Raw genomic sequence first — 26,108 nt, forward strand, 5'->3', positions numbered from 1 at the left:
TAGACCTAGCCTAGCTAGGCTTAGTTTTGTAGGCCTAGCTGGTAAACATTGGTAACGTACAAACATCGGTAACGTACAAACATCGGTAACGTACAAACATCGTACGCTAGCTATATACCTAGCCTGACGTTGTATAGTTGCTGCATTAATTGTCTTTCTATTTTTGCCAGACTCCGTTGATACAAATTGGGGAAAACCCGGTATTTTCGCTGAAAATTTAGGAGTCTTCCATTTGTTTTGGCCTCACGATCGATCGAAAAGTGGGCGAATTACAGGTGAAAAACAAATATATCAATCCGCGCGCAATGCATTTTGGGATTTATAGCGTGCCGCTATAATTATTAGAATCGACTTATTTTTCACATTTTAACCGTTTAAAGACGAAAAAAGTTATCGCAATAGGACCATATAGTATTATTTTTACATTAAATATAGTTTGTGATCTTAAATTAGATCTAAAAAACGTAGGGAAGGGGGCTTTAACTTCTGCCATTCCTTTACATTGGTTTTAAAATAATTGTTTCTCAACTTGCATAGCATTTTTTTTTTTAAGTATAAAAATGATAATTCCAGTGCGCTGTTTCACCTGTGGAAAGGTGGTTGGTAACAAATGGGAGGCCTACCTAGGACTTCTACAAGCTGAATATTCAGAAGGGTAAGTATTGTATCACAAATATGCTTGAATCAGTTTAAAATCTAGTATAGTAATAGTATGCATATTTTACACTAATAGTAATACTTGCTTGAATCATCATCAAATTCTTGGTTCCCACGTGAACGTAAGGACATACCACTTGGCATAACCAATGATATTGCAAACAATCATCCGGACTGTCACTTGCACTGTGCATTTTTCATGACAATGCAACAAGGATAACATTCTGATTGAACAAAATAAAAGTTATACCAAATGTAATTTTTTTTCTTCATACTTGAAAAATAACAGGCATGGGTATAAATTTCAAGTTTTAATTGCTTTTTCTTTCAGCGATGCGCTCGACGCCTTAGGACTGAAGAGATACTGTTGTAGAAGAATGTTACTGGCTCATGTGGATTTGATTGAAAAACTACTCAACTATGCTCCACTCGAAAAATGATGTTATCTATGCTGTTTGAAAAACTATAATAAAATTAAATGTGAAACTGGAGACAGAGAGAGTAAAGTCTTTAGATCTCAATACATTCCACATAAATTGTACACTGTTTGTTTGAAATCCTGCAACTTTTGTGAGAAAAAGAAAAAGAGATGTCTTGCATAAAAGAAGACAAAGCTCAGTTTTTGGAATTTGTAAATATTATGGACTAAAAACTTGGTAAAAACATACTGTAGTCAACCACCAACCATCCAGAAATGTATGAGAGATGGCTGTGATATTGATGGCTGGTGCTAATAGTCAAACAGCCATACAAAATTTCAAATAAATATTCAACTCAAAACATTTTGCAAGCAGTGCAGACCTAACTGTATATTAATACTGAACTTCCAAGATGGAAATAGATAAATTCGTCAGCGCATCCTTTTATAAGCCATTCTGTTCAGTAGGTTGTTGTATCCTTCTGCTTGTTAGGAAAGATTGCTTGTCATGACTGAATCATCATGGCTCAGTTTAAGAATAGCTTAGAGTTTTAAAAAACATCTACAGGCTAGCCACTTTATGTTGCTTTGTGCCTGGTTGGTTTGAATAAGGCAATCTAACAAAGGGGTTTATCTGTGGCTGCGACATCAGTTCCATGTTCCTTAACAGACACTGTACAGTACTGTCCTTATTTGTCGCAGCCAGACATAAGATCAAAAGACTGTACAAGTTTGCTACTGTATCTTAGCAAGGCGAACTCAGTGTCCTGTTGTTAGATTGCATTGGTTTGAATAATTCGCACCAGTTTATTCAACAGATTAAACTGGGAAAGTACAGTAGAATTGTCATGGTACAATTCGCAATTCTTTTTAAATAAAAACCTTGTAGAATTAAATTGTTGTTCTTCTTACTATCGGGTGCTGTATATGGACCTGGGATCACGTTGGACATTTTAAATCAGCACTGCTGACTCTTATGGCAGTCCCTGCATCTAGTATCTGGCTCAGACGTATTTGCCCATGCCTTTCCTCTGGTAAAGGTGGCCACTGGACGAGAGAATGTTAGGACCAATCAAGATGCTTTAACAGTCATGGGTTAGTTTCATACATCATTCAGAAGAAGAATGTAAAAATAATTGCCAATGTCGTTCACGACAGACGTCGGCCATATATATGTGGTCTATTGTATACATCAATAGACCACATGGGCACTGGTTTCACATTTTACTGAAGTGTGTTGTCACAGGTATCATTTTTGTCGCACCTTCATAATCAACACTTAGTCGCCGAACTGAAAATTTCCGACTTCGAAAATAGTAATTTTATTATTTTTGCATGTGGGAGACATTAAACCAACGTTAGAGACGTGTCAGAAAAACGACACACAAATTGTTTGATATTGGCTCAACCAATTGTATACAAACTTGTATTTAGGGTGTGCTTATGCGAGCAATATTGACGCAGATACAAATGTTATATCTAAAACTATAATAATAACTATTGAATACTGTAGAGTACTCATCTACACAGTAATTGTAATAATTATTGTCCTCAGGCTTGACTGGAAACTGAAGAAATTCGGATTAGGTCATCTATGGACCCACAGCAGCAATCTGCAGCGTTTACTAAAATCAGCACACTGGGAGTCCATCCCCTACTCTTTTTTAAAAGTGTACAAAGTTCTTTAACGTACACTATGTACACGGAACCAACGTCTTTAAGCCCTATCCGAAGGACGATCAGGCAATTAAAGTAAATCATCTTGCCTACCATTTTTTTTTCGGAAATAAATGTTATCTGATGATGATGGTGAAGTAGGATATTGGTAACATATATATTGAGGAAAGTTAATCAACTTAAAGTTCATCAACTTTCTATACGTATACATCCAATGTAATATTGTTGGCATTATGAAAACAATGCATATTGACATTAACCATTAGGCCTGCATCTGTCAGGTGAAATCTTAATTGAATACATCTGGTGAAGTAATTTATCAAAATTTACCACAATGCTAAAGTTTATCTTGAAGATGTTTCTCATAAATTGGGGTGATTTGATAGAGCTCGATTACTCAGATACCGTGTATAGATGTGAAGGAAGATGTTCATCACCATCGTGATATAAAATATAAGTGTTATTGCCGTTATCTAGCTATTCTGGTACCGTAGTTTGTTTACATTATCGATTATCAATGCTGTTTCTCCACATATGACAATATTTCTTCAGTATCATATCAAAATCATATCATAAACATCCGTAATACAGAATCACATGTGTATCCAAATGTGGTGTATCATGTACGCTGAGATTGTGGTCTGTGATGCAATTTTTTTTATTACGGAATGTTTGCTAGATACTGGGAAATCTAGGTATTAGGCCTACAGTAGCAAGAATCGAATGGTTTTACTTTCTTGCGTTTTTAAAAACCCTAAGTATTGTTTTATAATATTTATTTTTACTTTCGTTCAACTGTTCCGTAATTAAATATTTTTTATTCTACGGTTCACTCGGTTGGTTGGTCGATCGGTTGGTCGGTTGGTGGTAAACACTAATATAACATATAATATATACTTGATATTTTATGTTATGTTCCGGACTCCAATAATAATGAAAATACACACTTCAAATATGTATAGTGGTTTTAGATGTTTTATTCTCACTCCTTTTATATCTACACATGTGCTCGGTCTTATTTATCTTCTCTCTCTCTGCCGCCCTCTATCGGACGTTATGTCTTGTATATTTGGAGGGTTACACTAACTTGAGCACGCGACTGACACCATACGCAACTGCAACCATGTATGGCCTTGTTTAAGATAATAGTTTCAAGAAAGATACAATCCTCAGATTGAGCATGCATGCCATTTCTAATAGTCAATTAGACTTGAATAAGAGAGTAAGACATAGGCAGTGGCTACAACACCTTACTACATAACTGCTTTTAACTTGTACATTTTTATTTATTTATTTTCAATGTTAAAAACAGTAGATAATCAAATCACAGTGGATTGATATACAGTTGTGCATGTCAAGTTACACTATATGAGCAAATGAGTGGTATAGGTTCTAGATTACAGAAGATTATCCCAGGCACTCCACTCTTCCTTCCCATTATTTGGCTCTATTAATCTTACATAGGCCTACTGTATATAAATAATTATAAAGTAAACTTTGAAGCTAATTAGGAGGCCCAAAAACTTACTCTTGTGTATAAAAACTTAGTATCGACAAAATAAAATTAATTTTATTTGATGATACTAAAAAGCAGTTCACTGACCATTAAACTAATTAAGAGTTGTATATAGAAGATTAAATAAATTCAAACGCCAGAGAATGTCCCTTTAATTGAATTTGTCTGAGGAATTTGTCTGAACACTAGGCCTACTTTAATTTTAAGACTGGATTTTATACGCAATTGAATTACTGTAAATAAAAATATAAACATGAATTACATCCCTTATTCAAATTTCTTCTACTTGGTCCCATTTAAAATATCGTCTTTCTCCTAAAAGTTTAGTAACTCTTTTCAATATAAGTGTGAGGGACGAGTTGAAGTTTACGATGGTACGGAATGGGGTACAACATGTGATGACAACTGGGAAATCAACGATGCCAATGTTGTGTGTCGACAATTAGGAATAGGAAAAGCCACTAAGCGCCAATAAAAGCTGATTTTGGCCAAGTGACTGGTCCGTTATGGTTATGCTTGATGATGTTATATGTTTAGGATATGAAATCTCTATCACAGATTGCCCTAATAATGGAATGAGGGTGCACAATTGTAAACATCATGAGGATGCGAGTGTTATATGTTTAGGATATGAAATCTCTATCACAGATTGCCCTAATAATGGAATGAGGGTGCACAATTGTAAACATCATGAGGATGCGAGTGTTATATGTTTAGGATATGAAATCTCTATCACAGATTGCCCTAATAATGGAATGAGGGTGCACAATTGTAAACATCATGAGGATGCAAGTGTTATATGTTTAGGATATGAAATCTCTATCACAGATTGCCCTAATAATGGAATGAGGCTGCACAATTGTAAACATCATGAGAATGTGAGTGTTATATGTTTAGGATATGAAATCTCTATCACAGATTGCCCTAATAATGGAATGAGGGTGCACAATTGTAAACATCATGAGGATGCGAGTGTTATATGTGCAGGTACAATATTTTCAAAGTACAAACTAATTCAGCATCATTAGCAATGGCTAATTACTATAAGCGATTTCAAATTTGAATTTGCAAGAATTTCTGCCATTTGTAAAGAAAATATTTTCTAATTTGGTTGGAAAGAGAAAGAAATCAATCAATCTTGCCACTTGCCACTAAAATTTGTACTTTATTTACTTTATAGCAAACGTAAGACTTGTTGATGGTGGCAATATGAATGAGGGACGAGTTGAAGTTTACGATGGTAAAGAATGGGGTGGGGTGATGACTGGGACACCGTCAAGTAGGATTAGGAGAAGCCATCCAATCACCAGGACAAGCTCATTTTGGCCAAGAAACTGGTCCGATTATGTTTGATAATGTTCGGTGTTTAGGAAATGAAATCTCTATCACAGACTGTGCTAACCCTGGAATGAGGGTACACGATTGTGGACATAAGGATGATGCTAGTGTTATTTGTTCAGGTACAGTAGTAATATGGCTTAACGTAGACTTAGAAAACGTTTTCTTGTTTATCTCTTATTTAAGTTGTAAAACATAAGGACGCTGTACAAACTAATTCAGAACCATACATTAGCAATGGCTTACTATAAGTCCTAAACAAGTTTTCTCTATAGCGATTTAAAATTTGAATTTGCAAGAATTTTTGCCATTTGTAAAGCAATATTTTCTAAATTTTCTGGAAAGAAAGAAATCAAAGAAAGAAATCCTGCCACTGAAAACATTTCGGAAAAATATATAACAAAATTTTGGTTATAATGTCCTGTGACTATGTTCGATATTACTAGTAATATTCAACTAAAATTAATGAGAGATAAGTGAGAGCACCAGCAGAAATAAAAAAAAAACGGCATTTAAAGATATCCCCCAAAAACATGAAAAATGAAGATTAATCAAATCAGACATTGAATATGTCACTTCTGTGAATTTGAAACGATAAGATGAGGAAATCTGTGAGAATAAGAAAAAGACGCCCCAGCCGAGACTCGAACCCGGAACCTTCTGCTTGATATGCAGATCTTCTAACCATTAGACCACTGGGGCTTTCATGGTATTGTTCAAACTCGATTGGATAGCGGCGGAACAGCACTAGTCCCTCAATTGTACGCACGCGCACCAGAGATCAAATTGATATATATTTAACTTTAAAAGGCCAAAATAAACAGTTACATTTAACGAAAAAAAAACCATTGTCTAACAATTTGACTATTCTTTGTTTAAAAGTAAAGTAAATTTGTCCAATCCAATTTTTGGTCAAAGTGATTAAGTACTATGTGCCATTAAAATGGAAAGATTCAATAACAACAAAAATTTAAAAAATATTTTTTTGTCCAGGGGGACAATATATCTTTAAAGTACTGCGTTTAATTTGTTTTTACTTTATAGCAAACGTTAGACTTGTTGATGGTGGCAATATGAATGAGGGACGAGTTGAAGTTTACGATGGTAAATAATGGGGTACAGTATGTGATGATGACTGGGACATCAACGATGCCAGAGTTGTCTGCCGTCAATTAGGATTAGGAGAAGCCATCCAAGCACCAAGACAAGCTCATTTTGGCCAAGGATTATGCTTGATAATATTCAGTGTTTAGGAACTGAATCCTCTTTCAAATACTGTTCTAACCGTGGGATGAGGGTACACAATTGTGGACATAAGGATGGTGCGAGTGTTATTTGTTCAGGTACAGTAGTAATATGGCTTAACGTAGACCTAAACAACGTTTTCTTGTTTATCACTTATTTAAGTTGTAAAACATAATGACGCTTGTTATGTGTTACATGTGCAGGTACAAATTAATTAAGCACCATACATTAGCAATGGCTTACAAGTTTTCTCTTACAATTTCAATTTTGAATTTCTATGAATTTCTGCCATTTGTAAAGCAATATTTTCTAAATTTTTTGGAAAGAAAGAAATCTTGCCAATAAAAACTTTTTGGGAAAAATAACCAAAATGTGTTATAATGTCCTGTGATGCGTATATCCGATATTACTAAAACTAATGAGAGAGATTTTCACAGTGAGAGCACCAGCAGCAATATAAATGTTTACTTTTTTACTTTATAGTAGGCCAAAATATTAGACTTGTTGATGGTGGCAATATGAATGAGGGACGAGTTGAAGTTTACGATGGTACACAATTGGGTACAATATGTGATGACGACTGGGACATCAACGATGCCAATGTTGTGTGTCGACAATTAGGACTAAGAAAAGCCATTGAAGCTCCAAAACAAGCTCATTTTGGCTAAAGCAATGGTCCGATTACTGTAGGCTTGATAATGTTCAGTGTTTAGGATTAGAAACCTCTATTTCAGTCTGTTCAAACCGTGGAATGAGGGTACACAATTGTGGACATCAGGAGGATGCTGGTGTTATTGTTCGGATAAACTATTGTTGTACTGCCCTATTCCTCGTGGCAAAGGGACATAAATTTCCTGTTTTATAAAACAAGCACAACTGAATATGTTTCAGTTTTAATAGGCCCAATGTAATGTAATAATAGTGTATATTCATCATAATATTTTATCTAATGTGTTTTGTCAAAATGTTAGTTGTGCCTTTATAGTGTGACTTTTGTAATAATAGGCCTAAATTACATTAAAGTAAAAAATTAACATTATAATTAAAAAAATCACTATTTTGTTTAAAAAACACGAAAAAGAGTAGGCCTTCAAAGCAGTTTTAATTAATAAAGTACCGTAGTACATATTATCGTTATACCTTCTCTATAATGAAATACGAATCATAATGTTTTCAAATTTACAATAATCACTGTAACTTTGTAATAACTATGGTTTCATAGTTGGGATTCAATAACTTTAACTTCCAACACAAGAACTAGGTTAGTGTCCCCTCACTCTCATAATCATAATGTCAATTTAATGATAACGAGGGAGTAAAGAGTTAGGGACCTTGAGTGTTGTCCAGATTACAATTATAAGCATATGAAGGAATGCAAACAGGCGATGACTTGTATTGTACTTCAGTACTTTGGACTTGATGTTATCTGTCCCTCCACTTTTTCCATTTTTGAATGACTTTATAACCTCTTCTAGTTCTTTGCTAGTTGGTGGATCCTCATTAACTATACAGTCTTCATCATTGAACAACTGTGGGAAACTTCCTGGGTCTTCTAGCTCACTAGGGATACTGAATGATTCAGGTGGGCCTGCAAAGTGAGACTCAAAATGTACTTTGAGCTTTTCCTTCTGAATTCTACTATCACTGGATTTCTTGAAGACTTTGTAGTTTTTGGCGATTGCAAACTCCTTTTCTGCTGACTTAGCTTCAGTCGCAAAATTCAGATTCTCTGCTAGGCACTTGTAATACTCATTTTTTTAGTTCTCTCTGCTTCTTCTTAATCCTTTTCTGTAACTTCCTTAACTCGTTCTTATCACTGCACTTCCTTTGATCTTCTATCATCTTACACAAATCATCGTCTTCCCATGGCTCTTTTCTTTTCACAACTTCTTAGGACAGACCTCTTCAACACACTTACATACCTTTTCAGTAATAAAATCATTCAGCTCATTAACATCTTCATGAGGTAGTTGATCAAAGGCATCTTCAAGTTTTTAAGTAAGTTTTCCCTGACTTCTGGAACATCTTTAAGTGCAGCATAGTTTGTCCTAGGTTTGCTAGATTTGTAGTGCCTTATTGTGCGTAGTACCTCACTTCGCCTTGATGTTGTTGGGAAGTTTATATTCATCACTAGGAGCCTATGATCTGTGTTGAATAATCTTGAAGGCCCAACATACACACGACAGTCTTTAAAGTTTCCAACCCATTTTGTGGTGCATATGTAGTCAATACGCTTCCACAGTCCTGTTCCTGCATGTCTCCATGTTTCTCTGTGTACTCGTTTGCTTGGTATCCAAGAATTCATTATTCTCATAGAGTTGAATAAACACCACTCCAGCATTCTCGCACCGTTGTCGTTAGTGTGTCTACGATCTGGGTTGTTGTTGCCAAGAATACTATCCCAAACTCCACTCTCTTGACTTTTGCAATATTTGATATTGCTGCCGGGTCACAGCCTGTACATGGGGCTTGTGGGGATCATAACATAGGGGGGTAAAAATGCATTTATTCATGTGAAGCGATACAAGGATAAACTTTTTTGGATATCATTTGCAGTGGGCTACTAATGATACATCACCAATGACAGCAACTTTATCCTGTACGGGGCGCCAAACAGCAACATTTTAGGGCCACGCCCAAATGGGTTTATTCATGTGAAGCGATACAAGGTTGAATCTTTTTTTAATGGCAGCAGTACATATTGGGGATGACAAAAACACCAATGACAGCAACTTTATCCTGTACATAAGCTCAGACAGCAGCCCTAAAGGTCCGCAGATTCCCCCTATTCGGCTATATTATTATTATACCTCGATTTGAATATTGTTTTAATTACACACTAGACACTAGTGATATGTCTATATGAAAAAAGGCAACGAAATCTAAATTTGCAACATTTTTTTACATAACATAACATAATAGTAAAGTAAATAATAGTTCGAATTCAACATAATCACTTAGAGAATTGGTAAGGTATAGATTAGACTATCGATTGCACACTATTACTAAAAAAAAGTAACCGTTTTCATGTGAATTAGACTGATAAAAACCAACAAAAAACTTAATCTGCCAACATTTTTAAACGTCGTTACTTGTCCATAATGGATCGACTACTGTATCGATTACTGCACATTGTTTTACTTTAACTGAACCAAAGTCAAACTTTTAATTGTTACTATACTAACATTAGACAGTGATATCTGATAAAAGGCAACATTAATTAATATTAATAATACTGAACCAAATTAAATATCGTTACTTATCCACAATGGATCGACTACTGTATTGATTATTGCACATTATTTTACTAACTAACATAAGAAAGTGATATCTGATAAAACGCAACAAACTGAATCGAATTAAATATCGTTACTGAACCATAATGGATCGACTACTGTATTGATTACTGCACATTATTTTACTATAACTGCCCAAGTCAAATTTAAAATTGTTACTGTACTAACATTAGACAGTGGTATCTGCAACATACTCAGGACCAAATTAAATATCGTTACTTATCCATAATAGATCGACTACTGTATCGATTATTGCACATTATTTTACTGCCCAACTGTCCAAGTCAAATTTAAAATTGTTACATTAATAACACTGGACCAAATTAAATATCGTTACTTATCTCCAACTGAACCCAGGTCGAATATTTTGCATACCGACACACTGTAAAAGCACAATGAGCAAAGACAGCGAGTTTACTGGCTGTATGCATTAAATAACTAAATATTGTACATTCCTCATATTCCATTACTAGCTGAACAGAATACACGATATAATAAAACCAATAGGGGCTATTGGATTTCTTTTTACATGATTTGTGACATCGTCATTTATAAATTTGATTATAATCACACTGTAATGATACTGGATTCTGCTTGCCAACTATCTATGGATCAAATAGTTCAGTATTTACATTTGATATATTAAAGAATATTTACTTCAAAACTGTCAAATGTTTTATGTAAACGATTAAAAACTGTCACTGTCTAATATTAGTACAGTAACAATTAAAAATTTGACTTTGTTTCAGTTTAAGTAAAACAATGTGCAGTAATCGATACAGTAGTCGATCCATTATGGACAAGTAACGATGTTTAAAATGTTGCCAGATTAATTTTTTGTTGGTTTTTATCAGTCTAATTAACATGAAAACGGTTACTTTTTTTAATTTAAAATGAATTAAAAATACAGTAATAGTGTGCAATCGATAGTCTAATCTATACCTTACCAATTCTCTAAGTGATTATGTTGAATTCGAACTATTATTTACTTTACTATTATGTTATGTTATGTAAAAAAATGTTGCAAATTTAGATTTCGTTGCCTTTTTTCATATAGACATATCACTAGTGTCTAGTGTGTAATTAAAACAATATTCAAATCGAGTTATAATAATAATGCACAATAATCGGTACCCCGGTGTCGATCATTATGAGTGTAATTATTAATTAGTTTATCTGAAAAATATTCTTAAATTATATTATTTTATGTTGTGAAATAATGATTTTGATGTAATATTGATTGTTCAAAATGATACCCTAAAATACAAATCTGCTGTTGGTTATTTTAAGTGTTTTTGTTGGTGTTATTTATTATTCCAAAGTAAAGATATATTTCAATTATAAAATAAAAGTCACTCGTTATCGTGAATGTGTTTGTATTATCAACATTGTTGATCACGAATGGAGCCTCTGGTATTTGAGCTGCTGTGTACCGGAAAAAAGGGGAAAAAAAACATTTTTTCAAAAATGATTACACACTTCATGGATAAACCCATTTTGGGCGAGTTCCTAAGAGTTTGATGTTTAATGATTTGGTACAGCAAACAACTGCTCTCCTTATTTATTGTTTTAGCATTCTACTGTGTATTTATTGTCAGTCCGAGTCCGTATCACGTATTTCTAACTCAGCTGAACGCCATTAGACGACATACGCGCCGAGTATATAGCCCAATAGGGGGAAATTGCGGACCTTTAGGGCTGCTGTCTGAGCTTATGTACAGGATAAAGTTGCTGTCATTGGTGTTTTTGTCATCCCCAATATATACTGCTGCCATTAAAAAAAGATTCAACCTTGTATCGCTTCACATGAATAAACCCATTTGGGCGTGGCCCTAAAATGTTGCTGTTTGGCGCCCCGTACAGGATAAAGTTGCTGTCATTGGTGATGTAATCATTAGTAGCCCACTGCGAATGATATCCAAAAAAGTTTATCCTTGTATCGCTTAACATAAATAAATGCATTTTTACCCCCCTATGTTATGATCCCCACAGGCCCTATGTACAGGCTGTGACCCGGCAGCAATGTCGAATATTGCATCTCGCCCTAATACGCACCTAACTACATCATCAAACCTTTTGTATCTTTTCACATGAATAAATCTTCCGGGCGCCCGGTCTATATGGTTGAATTGAAATGGCAACTTCATGTTCTTTTCGTCTCTTGTATCCACTCCATATAAGCTGCCAGCCTTTTATTGACTCATCGTCAAACTCTAAAATACCGTTTCCTAGTCTTCTAGCCTTTTGTAGAGCAAGGACATCAATATTTAAATTATCTGCTGACTTAATAACAGCTGCTAGTACAAAAATCATCTTGCAGCGTTCTGATGTTTAATGTCGCAATTCGTGTTTGATGTATGGATTTTTCAGTACGCTCATTAACATGAGAGTTAATTTCACTCTTAAATTTGGATCTGACTAATATATCACGAAGGTTGGGAGGTCTACGAAATGCAATAATGGGTGGTTCCGGAAAAACAGTCTTAAGACGTTCTGTGGACTGTAGAATGGGCATATGTTTCTCAAAAAAAAAAGCGAAAAGCTAAATCAAAACGATAAATTAAAACAGCCAGAAAAGTTAGCAGAGCTTTCGGGCAACACTAGCCCTTCATCAGTGCAAGTGAAGGAATTTGGATAACGTCAGAGTATAAGAACTGGCAAGTGCTGCCTGAGTGGACAGGAATAATTTGGTAAAGTTATCCAAAGTACCCTCCAGGATTACAGCAAAATCAGATCAAAATTGATACAAACAGTAGAAAATAGATATTTATTCATTTCTTTCTATTGAATCTTTGTAACGCACTACATAGGTCTAGGTCTACTAATTTCCAAATGTCCAGTTAAATTTTAGTTAGAGTAAAATAATTAAAGTAAATTATAATGAAAAGTAAATATTATACAACGTTTATACATTAAATTATAGGATTATAATTATACGTTTTTATACTAGTACGTTAATATGGATGAAAGCCTCATATGATTGTTTGTGCTCACTTAATGTAATTGAAGATAACAACACTTCCTTTTTTATTGTGCTGCATACAATGACATTGGAGAAACACAAATGCAAAAGTTAAAACATTAGTTGATTTTAAATGGTGAAGAACAGTAAAATAGTTTCTTTTTATAAATACTGTAACAAATGTAATGTAAGGCATGGAATAGGAAATCTCTCCTAAAAGACTTTATTTATAAATGTTGTTTTGTGCTATAGTATGTTAGAACTTATTGCACAGTATAAACGTTGACTTTAACTCTATTTCCTAACATACAACGCGCGCAAGCTCAGCCCAATTTGTAAACAAATCTATCTGCGCGTGCGCAAGTATCTCGAAAGACTTTAGTTACGTGTGCGTCGAAAACCTTATTTCTGAAAAATAGCGTAAATGAAAACGTTATTTAAAAAAGAGGCCTAATTGAAACTCTTGCACAATAATACACAATCGTTGCTTTTGGATCTGGTAATTATTATTTGTTGGCCTACTTGCAGAACATTATCAAGGACATTGCTTAGAAATTATATATACAGTACTTAATAATAATGCATCCGGCTAATATTAGTCACCCGATTCTCATACAATACCGGAACTTCCTAGTCTCCAACCATTACAGGTCCATGTCCAACTATGTACTTTGAGTGATATCCGTGGTATGGATGGCCTGTTGATGTCGCTTGACACGGAATAGTCCACAGTTTATTTTCGAAAGAAATTGTACCGTACAAGAATCGTCTGCAAAAGTAGTCTCTTACATTGTCGACTGCATGCTAGATTTTGAAAGCATGTAGAAAGAAAATTGTGTACAGATACGGGTTGATTGAAGAATTAATAGGGATGATCAAACTTGCTGTCCAAACATATATTTCATCAGCAATCCTCCAAGTCTCTGTTTCTGAACAAATCCCCATTAGTACGATGGGAAACCAGCAACAAAAATTAGTGAAAACGATCAAAGCACATTTTCTAGCCCTTCTAATTTGTTCTTCTCTTCTTTTTCTGCTTGTGATAGTGGCTCCTACCCTCTTAACAGAGAAGAAAATGGTAAGGTAACTTACTGCGATAACAATAAAGCCTAAACCATTAAATGCAATATAAATACCAATTGCATACTCCCAGCCTGGCCATCGACTTCTTGTTAGCGGTAATGCGAGACAAACACTCTCTTTCCCATAATAATTCTCACCAAAATACGATATATTGACGAAGCTTAGTCTATTTAGTACTGGAAGAAAACTGAGAACAATCCAAACCAGCCAACCAATTCCGATAATGATTCTACATTTTGTGCGGTTGAGGCGTTTTGTAGTGAAAGGATTTGTGATGTTTACAGCGCGATCGATGCTCAATATCATCAGTGTAAACACTGAACATTCACCAGAGAGAGTAGAAATAGCTCCAGCAAAACTACACAGAAAGCTATTTTTCCAAACTCTTGCAACTTCAGAATATCGTCCTCTGTAATGTATATTCACACTCGCAATGATTAATAAATATACTGCCATCAGCAGGTCAGACACTGCAAGATTAGAGATAAGTATGTTTTGTACTTTATTGAACTCATTTTTACTATTATCTTCTTTAAACCGCCGTGCAACAACCATTACATTTCCGATGACAGATAATATTCCAATAACCAACATTAAGATGCCTAGAACTTCATTTTTTAGTAAGTCTTCACATGAAGCAAAGGCATTGGTTGGTTCGCAGATTTCAATCTTACCCACAAGGCAACAGAGATGAAAAATATCTGAATAGCTGTGAAAGATTCATAAACAAATAAGATTTAAAAGTGTTCACAATACTAATATTTACTATTCATAGAAGATATATCACCTTACAATACATAATTATATGTATATATGTATTACTATTAGTATTTATTTTATGTACGTATTTGTTTTCAACATTAGTATGTAAACTGCCTTTATACTGTAACTTTCTATTCTGAATCACTTTACATTTTAGGAATTGTCCAACTGTTACATTAAAAGCAAAAACAGTATGGCAGCCTATTGTCATCAAGCTACTTACAGTTTCTTTAACGTTATTAATTCTTCAAAAGTCTTTTCTCTGTAATACTGTAAACTGTTGCCTTTTATGCTCCTAAAACCGAAATAAAACATAGTAAAAGTTAGACTAATTGCAAATTGCTCCTTGATATACTATCAATAAACAAAGAGCGTTGTTTGAAAGTTAAAAGAAAATGATTTTTGTTAGGAAAACGAAAATTCTCATAAAAAAATATTCTTTTAATTTGTAAGAACCGATTTAAGTAAAAAATAAAAAATAATGGACAAATGAGAGAGAAGGACTTGCATCGGCCTCGTCTGAAATGTAAAATATCTCTTGCCGACATCGCATACTTTTCCATAAGATAAACAACGCCTATTTATCTGCGCATGCGCCGTAAAGTTTACTGTTAAGAACAGAAATCGCAGTTTGAGAGTTTGATTATACCGGTGATTGGCTGAGGTAGATGACATAACCGCAAGCCAATCACCAGGCACAAATAACAAACTCATAGCCTATTCATCTATTTAAAATCAAAATTAGTGCATTACACATGACTGACATGAAAAGGAAAGCATGATCAAAACATTATCTACAGTATTATAGTATATAGTAACTTTTAGCTTTAGGAGTTTTTGCAGAAAAATATGAATAATTTAACAAAAATTATACATATATTTTGATAATATTCTAAAACACTTGAAAACTACAGTCTTCATGAAATTTTCGTGGTCCAATTTTGGGAAAATAAAGATCAATTGTTCAGCAACATATTTATGTTATATCAATCTGCTACACATTTAAATAGAGCCATCAAACTGTGCATACGATTGATACATAGGTAGGCCTACATTTCGTTATTGACGTTATTACAATATTTTCAGTTAAATCACAATTTCATATAGAGGGTCACAGCAAGAAACATTGAGTTTTGTAAAGAGACTGTTTATTTATTTTTCATCTTACCACGCTAATTGCAAGTCCTCACTTTCAATTGACCATGGATGTAACCAGGGAAGAGTGAAATTCCATTCTTCCCTTGTTGTAACCATAAATCTAATTTACAGGTTTATGGTTGTAATAGGAATTGAAACTTACAAAATTAAAAGTGACGAAGCAAAAGGAGAAAATGCGTTCCGATCCATGCTAGTTATACCATTGTCATCTAAATTCCTGTTAACAGATTTATAGTAATAATTATGATTCCACGTACAAAATTTAATAAAAAGACTTACTGTGGCCTAATAGTTAAGCATAATTTTCTAAATATGTTGTATATTGGCATTTTCAATATTTGGAATGATTAAACAATTTAGTGTAGGCTAATGCATGCAATAACCGGTTAAAATGGAATTGAATTCTATTGTAAATAGCAAGCTTATTTCTTTGACATCTGCTAATGAAACATGTATTCCCTTTCTAAGGCCTTATAATGTATAACATTTTAGAAGTTTATATAGTTGGAAGTATAGAATTTGAATTAAACATCAATAAATGATAGTGAATAAAGCAGTCAATAGAATATTTTCTTTTTCGGACATTAAAGTGATAAAGCTATCGTATGTTTTGACATCCATGGTTTACACAAGTTAAATCAATGATTATAATAAAATTGTATAGCAGTATTAAGTAAAGTTTTGTAACGGTAACGGTACAAAGAAGAATTACAAATAATATAAAATATTTATCATCAATTGGTAGTGTTATTGCTCGTACGTGATACGTGCGTTAGTGCGTATAAATAACTGTCTCAGATTATGTGAATGTTAATAAACTACAGTCAAAATCTTACAGTTCTTCTAATACATTCAAACCAGAAAACACATTGCCTGATAATGTCTTCATTTCGTTTCTACTTAAGTCCCTTCAAAGTAAAAACAACGTACATGTGGTTTTAATATTATGCTAGAACATGACATTTATTTTATGAGATTGTCTAAATAACAGTAAATAAATGAATATGTAACAGAAACATACGTACAGTTGTTTTAATCGTGTCAATTCAGAAAACATACTGTTTGACCAACTTTGGTGAAAAGGTTCGGCCTCCGGCTCCCGATATTTTAATTTACATATGTCCCTTAAAAATCACCAAAACAGTGTTTGACAAAGAATAAAATATTAAAAAAAAAATAAAACTCGCCATATTACTGAACTTAAAGTTAAATAAATAAACTTATGTCTGGAAAATTCAGATAAAAAGTGCTAACTCCCTGAAGAGCCACTCATAATATAGGTGACTATCTCTCGTAAGCTGACGTTTCCATGAAGTTGGATGTACAGCAATTGTATTTATATTATGAAATAATTCTTTAAACATTTATTAATATCAGATTGTGTAAACGATCGTATTTCAGAAACATAATTACTGTTTTTCCGATGAGGAATTAAACTGACGGTGTAATTGTTCGGTTATTTTTATGTTAAGTTACTCTTTAAAGTTAAAAAATACACAGTATCGTTAAAGTGATTCTAATGTAATTTTCACCCACTTCATTCTTTCACTTTGTTAGTTGTGAGATTGGATAAATGACGGTTAGTAAATGTTACAGAAAACACTTCTATTTTTAATTCACTTACGCTAGTACCACTCAAATTCTTTCAAAGTAAAAAAGAAACTACATGAAGTAACAAGTGACTTTAAAATACTTGTTATTTTAGGACATACATTATACAACTCATTAATGACAGGTGTCAGTAAGAATACATAAAAATACTTACGGTGTTTGCGATTTTGTCAAATTACTAATTAAATTGGCTGGCTGAAGGGTTTGCCTTTAAAAAAACAGGAAACATGAATTTAACGGTCTTTGGTCCACACCATCATCACTGCCTTTCCCTAACCTACCCACTCCTCGATATGTCGTTTGCATTAGATCCACAGGTAAGTTCTCAACTCGTTATATTACTTTACAGTCGCATGTGATAAATGTCTGAGTGCGTAAACGTTGGTAAATGTTACAGAAAAATACTTACGCTTCTAATTTACTGACGCGATTACCACTCAAATTCCTTCAAAGTAAAAAGAGAGTGCATAGTAACAAGGCATGTCTTTACAATACTGGACAAATTGCACACTATACGTAATACGTAACTATAAGATGTCAGTAATAATACAGAAAAATACTTACAGTGTTTTCAATGCTTTCAAATCATCAAATACATTGTCTGGCAATATATGTATTTGGTTATCACTCAAATCTCTTCAAAGTAAAAAGAAAAAATGCACAGTGAGATTAGATAGTTTTAAAATAGTTGTTATTTATGAAAATTATTAAATTACATTACAGTAAGTATAAAGCTAACACGATGATGATGATGGTGATGATGACGATGATGATAATGATGATCAAAATAAAGATCGAAACGTTGCATCATGACTTCCCTCTTGGAGTAAGTTTTACACTATGTTATGTAAACATAATCATTCCATCAGTCTATTGGTTTAAGAATTTAATGTTCAATGAGGTTGTATAAAAATCATTAAAAAAAATATGTTACAGAACAATATTTACAACTCTTCTAATGATGCCAATCCAGTAAAAGCATTTTCTGGCAAGCTATGTATTTTGTTAGATTTGAGAACCCTTCAAAGTAAAAACAAATGACTGTTATTATTTTTATGATTTGAATTGGTTTTTTTTCTATTGTCACTACAGGCTTATGTTATCTCATCGTTTACGAAAGCGCTGGGATAGTTGACCAATTTGAGATATTTTGTTATTGATTACGAACACTCGTAAATCGTAACTGTATTTCGTAATGGTGGAAATTTTATTTAAAACATACCATAATTTCTCTGACCTAATAATTATAGCCGTAGACGGCTACGGTATTTAATAATTCCACAAAAATTGTTAACAACATTATACCTACAAGCGTTGTATTTGACACTGCTCGTTGTACTCGGCCAATTCTTGCAGGTTAGAGCAAATAATATATGTTTGGTTAGCAGTAGTCCTACACGTGACTGTACCATCGTCACAATCACAACCGTCTGGGCAATTTGCTTTATGTGAAAACAACAATATAATAGATATCAACTCAAACAATGAATGATACAGAAGGTTAATTTCAATGAAAACAATTTACACAGCAATTGGTAGAATATTTTTGTTTTAATAGTTTTGTTCATATTTATGAGGAAATAGAGAAAATAATTGCATGATGTGAAAGATGGGCGGAATGAAAATATGACATTTAATCTTTTACAAATGGAAAAAAGAATTATGAGTTTTACTTTTAAGATAAACAATTGAAAGAGGGCTTAATCCCTAAAAGAACAAGGCAATATAGATGGCTGCAGTCGCGTGCTCATTAGTGTTTACCGACCGATCGTCCAACCTACAAACTGACCAAAATTATTGAACATGTATAAAAATGTTGAAATGTTTAAAAACATTTATATTTTTTTAATTTACACGTGCGTAGCCTGTCACTTTTGACGTGACGTATAACATAATTTCGAGTTGAAAATAAATCAAGAAAACAGTACAGAAATCGGGCAAAAAGAGTGCGCAATAACATTTAACGCGCAGTGCGCGCGCAAAATTCTGCGCACTCATGGCAATTTTGTAAACGCTTAAAATTGCCTGAAACGTACTCTTATTTCATCGAAAATAAATTTTGAAAATGTTAAGCGCGCGTACGCATGCGTTACATGCGCTACGCACGTAATTGTATTGCCATATGATGATTTATGCCCTGAAATGTATGAGTACCAAATTTTATTTAATTGTGATTCATGGTTGTGAAGATATGATTACAAACGTGATTTCGTTAAATCGTGCGTACATCGCGTAATTTTTTATTGCGCACCGTGAAAACGTAACCACATCGATTCCTGGCCATAAGGGAATATACTGTGAAAAATTGACTTAGCTAAATTAAACTGATATCAAGATAAGGTCAGAAAGCGATAAAACGCATAGTGATAACCGACCGACCGACCGACATAGTGAACTATAGAGTCGCGTCCACGCGACTAAAAATCTTGAGTCGGGTAAGTAAACCAAATAAAAATACAGGAGGAGGGAGACAACTGAGAAACAAGTTCCTATTACTTAAACGGTTTTAACTGTTACTTGATGACGCTAGAGGGTGAGCTCGCTTCGCTCGCTCCACCTCTAGGACGTGTATACGATTGTTTATTATTTTATTTTTTAAAATTAAAAACTTGGACGTTTTCTGTCGGTTACCATTATTGAAATGCTTGATATTCGTAAAACTAAACCTACTCTGTTTCACAATGTCTTAGATGATTAATAACATTTTAAAGTATAGTGTTTATTGTTTGGTATGGCCCTTGTTATGCGGTGTAAAACTAAACCTACTCTGTTTCACAGTGTCTTAGATGATTAATAACATTTTAAAGTATAGTGTTTATTGTTTGGTATGGCCTTTGTAGGGTCATTTGAGGGAGGTGCTTATTCGAAGGATACGTTTAATTTTTTAGTTTTAATAATATGGTAACATTTAAAATCCTCTAATAGATATAAAAAGTGGTAAAAAGACGCTTGGTAAATTGTAGATAACAGTCCGATGAATTCTAATACAAATAGTATAATTGTGTGATGTTTTATTGGGAAGGTGTTCGGCGTTTATCCAAATAAATAAAATCCTAATTGGTATAATTAATACATTATTTAGTTTGAACATCTTGTGAAACTAACTTCTGCGACAGAGTGGGCCGTTTCGGCCTAAGAAAGAAGACATTGTAACATGGGCAGAAGTATCTCAGGGTCCTAACGGGACACAGAGAGCCCACAGTTATTTCTGCCAGCTTACTCAATAACTCGGCTATCAGGGTTTCACTCGATTTCAAACAAAAGGTCTTATCATCAGTTCTCCCTATGTAATTTTATATACTATTCCCCACAATATACTCTGATGCGTTATGGCATATATTTAATTTAATCTTTATTAATTTTCAGTATAATTTTTATTTTGCTACTGCACCTTCACACGGGCGGTCCGAAAATAAACAAAAAACTAAAATGACTATCGCCAACAACGAACAACTTAGTTGAAACCAGGAAGTTGCAAGGTGAACCCGTGGACTCGCCGTGAACCCGGAAATTATGGAGAAAAAAAACGCTAGCGGGCACAGTTGAAAATCTACCGATGAAATCAGAAATTTTGTTTCAAAACCCTTTATAATAGGCTAGTCAATCTATTAAAAAAACAGCCCAAAGTAAAACAAATTGCAAACAGAGATTTTTCTTTTTGGTCATAAATGATGAAGAGATTAAAATTTGAGCATCACACCTCTGTCACTCATCCCGATGATATGCAAATTAGCTTAAATATGCAAATTAGGGTGAAATGACAGGGTTACCATATCTCAAAAACTACTAGTCCGAGAGAGATGATTTCTTCACTGATTTATTCAAAATGTATATATTTATATTTACTCTAATGAAACATTTAAAAAATGACCGGAAGTACAACATTTGACCTTCGACCCCATTTCTCAATGTTTGCATATACACAATGTGACTAAAATGTCTGTAGAGACTTTATTTTGCCCTCAAATGACCCAGACATAGGTTCGTAATAGCCAGCATAGGACCACTTTGTAATTCCCAAAATCACACCTTTGTCACACACCTCGAAAGTATGCAAATTAGTAGTACAATGTCAATAAAATATGCAAATAATGGGGTAAAATTACAGTTGTACTATATCTCGAAAATATCCGAGTCATTTTGAGGCCAAAACAAAGTCTGTACATACATTTTAGTTGCATTATATGCAAATTTTGAGAAATAAGGTAGAGAGTCAAATGTCATACTTCCGTTCATTTTTTGTAAAATGTTTCATTGAAGCAAATATAAATATGTACATTCTGAATACGGCTGTGAAAAAATCAACTCTCTTGCATTAATTGTTTTCGAGATATGGGAAGACTGTAATTTCACCCCCTTATTTGCATATTTCATGTAATTTGTACTACTAATTAGCATAATTTTGAGATTGACTGTCGTGATTGTGATGATGAATTGGCGTAATTTTGAGAATATATGAATCTCTTGAGCAAAGAAATAGCTAAATTGCCTCAACACACTCCCACTGGGACATGAATACCACTGATTTCGCATCGTGATATTCTACAAAACACTTGATTTTCATGTTCCCACCTAAATATCTATTTGGATAGTAGCTCAAAATAAACTGTAGACAATACTGAACATTATGATATATGTTTGAATTTGTAAAGTTACAAAAAGTATGTGTCATTTTACGTTTTAAAACTCACCATCCATTGCCCGCTGACAGTGTGAGGTCAATTTTTTACCTATTTTCTAAAGCCCCATAGTGTTTTATTTGCAATTTAAGATCACTTGTAAGTCATAAATCATTTTGGATAGTTTCTTAAAAGAAAGCTGAATATTCATAGATTCCTTACATACTTTTCTTATGAGCATTGGCTTAAAATAGACTGTGTCAAAATAGCAAAATCTATTTCAAAAAAATAAAAAAAATCCTCAAAAAGGAGGCGGCAAAATTCAAATAGGGTTTGCCTGTGTTATCAAGCCTTCACTTGACAGAACGTTGGATTGTAACTAAGTTGTAAGTAGCATTTTAATTTTTATATCATATCTAATGTTTGATATATAAGGAACAATTATTAGGTGTTATTTAGTTCCATATGTCGTTTTTTATATTCACAATTTCCAAATTAAGATACCTATGTTTGAGTGTTAGCGAGCTGAAATCTACCATTTTTCACTCGGGTAATGGTTATGATTATCTTTCTGTGACCTGTTTAATGAATAGATGGTAATTATTACAAAGTCTGGAAATGTTCATACTTTACTAGTTTATGTCATTTTGATTTCTTTGGTTAACAAATGTAATCAATAATTATGGAAATTAGTTGTAGTCATAATGGTTGACCCCCCTATATAATGGACGATGACAAGACTTGGGTTACATGAACTTGGTATGAACCGATAAGTAGATAAACAGCTCAGGTACATATTAAAAATCACTGTTTTGTTGCATACTTTCGAGGTGTTGTACAAAGGTGTGATTTTGGGAATTACAAAGTGGTTCTATGCTGGCTATTAGGAACCTATGTCTGGGACATTTGAAAGCAAAATAAAGTCTCTACAGACATTTTAGTCCCATTGTGTATGCAAACATTGAGAAATGGGGTCGAAGGTCAAATGTTGTACTTCCGGTCATTTTTTCGTAAAATGTTTCATTAGAGTAAATATAAATATATACATTTTGAATAAAAAAATCAACTCTCTCGGACTAGTAGTTTTTGAGATATGTTAACCCTATTATGTTTCACCCTAATTTGCATATTTAAGCTAATTTGCATATCATCGGGATGAGTGACAGAGGTGTGATGCTCAAATTTTGATCTCCTCATCATATGTGACCATTTACAAAAGAAAAATCTCTGTTTGCAATTTGTTTCACTCAAAATGATAGATTGACTAGCCTATAATATCTAATTCCTAAGATAGAAATATGGAACAATATCGTAATAGTGGAAAAATGTAACTAATGTTATCAAATCTACGTTTCGCGGTACATCTGAGATAGATAAGGTAGGTATCAAAGGCGGAGATTTGTCCCGAAGTTTTTCCATTGTGCTCGCCTATGTCAGAATTAACCATAATTTATATATAGGCCTAGATAAATTATGAAATTTTCACTTCAATTTTTACCTAGTGTAGTTGCTGAAAGAAATGTATAGATTGCTAATTTGAATAGATTTAACGTATTGTAACGAAATGTATTGTAACTCAATATTATTATAACAGATTAAGACAGACGAAGAATATTATATTTCAATACAAAAGTTAATGAAAAAAACAAAGATCGACGTTTCGGTACCATCAAACCATTATTCAATTAAAAACCAAATAATAATCTTACATGCACTAATCACGTCATGTTGGCGACAGACCCAACAAGTTTGACATGACATGCTCTGAGGGCTAAATTTAGTAATTAGCTCCTCCTACTAAAGTAAATACACATTTTGCTTTGATGGAAATATTGTACTCCAGAATAATTACATGCATACATAAATATTAATTTAAATCATACCTGAAGTATTATTGCAGCAGTAAGCAAACGGTGCAGTCAAGATCAGTACGAAAAATAATTTCAAGATGATAATCATCCTCGCGTTACGCAGTTCTATTCTCGTTGAAATGCACGTTTCGTCTGTTGATATAGTTCACTTAATGACGACGAGGAATAGAAATGTATTCACTTGATTGTTATTATCATGCTATAAATAATTTACCATTTCGTTTTAGCATTGATTATAGTGTGTTAATAATTTAGATAATTTACGTCATCGTGAATTATTGTTTTACTGTAAGTGTTATCAAAGATGTTCAAAACACTAAAAATAATAGTCTTTGTTATAAATAAAACAAGGCCATATAAATGGCTGCAGTCGCGTGCTCAAATTTGAGTTAGTGTTTACCGACCGACCAACCGACCGACCAACCGACCAACCGACCGACATAGTGAGCTGTAGAGTAGAGTAAAAATACTACAGTGGATGCTGCAATTTGCTTTAAAAGAGAATGTGTTAGATTAAAAAGGAACTCTTATATATTATCAGAAGAGGTGGCAAGAGGAGAAAACCAAGGGCTGGAAAGAGAAAGCCCTAAATGGAGATTCTTGATGATTATTAAAGAAACGTTGTAAAACAGAAATCGGGCAAAAAGAGTACATATTAAAGTTTAAAGCGCAGTGCGCGTGCAAAAATCTGCGCACTTCCTGAAACGTACTCTAATTTCATCGAAAATAAATGTTGACAATTTTAAACGCGCGTACGCATGCGTTATATGCGCTGCGCACGTAATTGTATTGTCATATGATGAAATATGACCTGAAATTTTGAGTACCAAATTGTGTTCAATTGTGATTCATGCTTGTGAAGATATGGTTACAAACGTGATTTCGTTAAATCGTGCGTAGACCGCGTAATTTTTTATTGCGCACCGAAAAAACATAACAACGTCGATTTCTGGCCATAAGGAATATACTGTAAAAAATTGACTTAGCTAGATGAAACTGATACCGACCGACCGACATAGTGAGCTGTAGAGTCGCGTTGCACGCGACTAAAAAGGGAAACATTCGATTCGGGATGATAAACAATTAGAAAACGGTCAACGTGATGTCCTTTTTCAATAAAAAATTACATGAACCTTGGGAATGTGTTGCGAATAGAAACTACCCAGATAAACACTGATTCTGGATGATCTAAATACTTTTCAGGTTTGAACAATGTGATATACGGAAAAAACAAAATGAAAATATTATGGGATGAGAAGAAGGAAATAACAATATTCAAATTAACACAACTGATGTGGAAAAAACCCTTAAAAAGGTCAAGTCCAAGAAAGCCACAGGGCCAGATTTGATATCGGGGAAAGTTCTAAAGACTGGTTATTTTCAATTGAAGTATATTTTTCATTCCAGTGGTCGGTTAATGTATGCCGTGTATCGAAACTTGCCATTATCACACCGATTCCAAAAAATGATAACTGTACTGTTTGTAACGTTTATAGGCCAGTGGTATTGACATCTATCCCCATGAAATGTTTTGAGCAAATTATAAAAAATACATTAAATAATGAGACGAATGGTATGATTGATAGCAATCAATTTGCTTATAGAGCAAAAAGGGGAGTAGTTGACGCATTTATGACGTTCACGCAGATGGTGTATGTATGGTCGTCTTGAATTTCCAAATATTATTTTTAGATTTTTCTACAGCGTTCAATACGATCCAGCCTCATTTACTTACTGATAAACTATTAAAATTAGGAATAAATCCACAATTAAACCTCGGGATTTCTGATTTCTTAAATGAAAGAACACAGATTGTCAAATGTAGGTGTAGTGTGTCGTAGTGGTAGCGAACTTGTAATACGGGTGCACCACAAGGATGCGTTCTTTCTCCCTTA

General features: G+C 33.7%; 2 protein-coding genes and 1 pseudogene across 2 annotated transcripts; 1 reads left to right on the top strand and 2 right to left on the bottom strand.

The window, feature by feature from the left end:
- The first annotated feature begins 3,932 nt into the window (after positions 1-3,932).
- LOC140055399 (scavenger receptor cysteine-rich domain-containing protein DMBT1-like) lies at positions 3,933-7,636 on the top strand (annotated as a pseudogene).
- A 5,352-nt stretch (positions 7,637-12,988) lies between these two features.
- Positions 12,989-15,216, bottom strand: LOC140055748 (G-protein coupled receptor GRL101-like). The gene is made up of 2 exons (XM_072101147.1): positions 15,178-15,216; positions 12,989-14,901 (listed from the first exon to the last, which is right to left on the bottom strand). Exon 2 carries the CDS (start codon positions 14,784-14,786, stop codon positions 13,914-13,916), a length of 873 nt encoding a protein of 290 aa, XP_071957248.1. The 5' UTR covers positions 14,787-14,901; positions 15,178-15,216; the 3' UTR covers positions 12,989-13,913.
- A 1,728-nt stretch (positions 15,217-16,944) lies between these two features.
- Positions 16,945-24,330, bottom strand: LOC140055400 (uncharacterized). The gene is made up of 7 exons (XM_072100738.1): positions 24,226-24,330; positions 19,033-19,165; positions 18,672-18,743; positions 18,288-18,359; positions 18,133-18,168; positions 17,878-17,931; positions 16,945-17,020 (listed from the first exon to the last, which is right to left on the bottom strand). The coding sequence occupies exons 1-7, from the start codon at positions 24,299-24,301 to the stop codon at positions 16,945-16,947; spliced, it is 519 nt and encodes a 172-aa protein (XP_071956839.1). The 5' UTR covers positions 24,302-24,330.
- Positions 24,331-26,108: the final 1,778 nt, after the last annotated feature.

Source organism: Antedon mediterranea, chromosome 7, assembly GCF_964355755.1.
Source record: "Antedon mediterranea chromosome 7, ecAntMedi1.1, whole genome shotgun sequence".
In the NCBI taxonomy this organism is placed as follows: Eukaryota; Metazoa; Echinodermata; class Crinoidea; order Comatulida; family Antedonidae; genus Antedon; species Antedon mediterranea.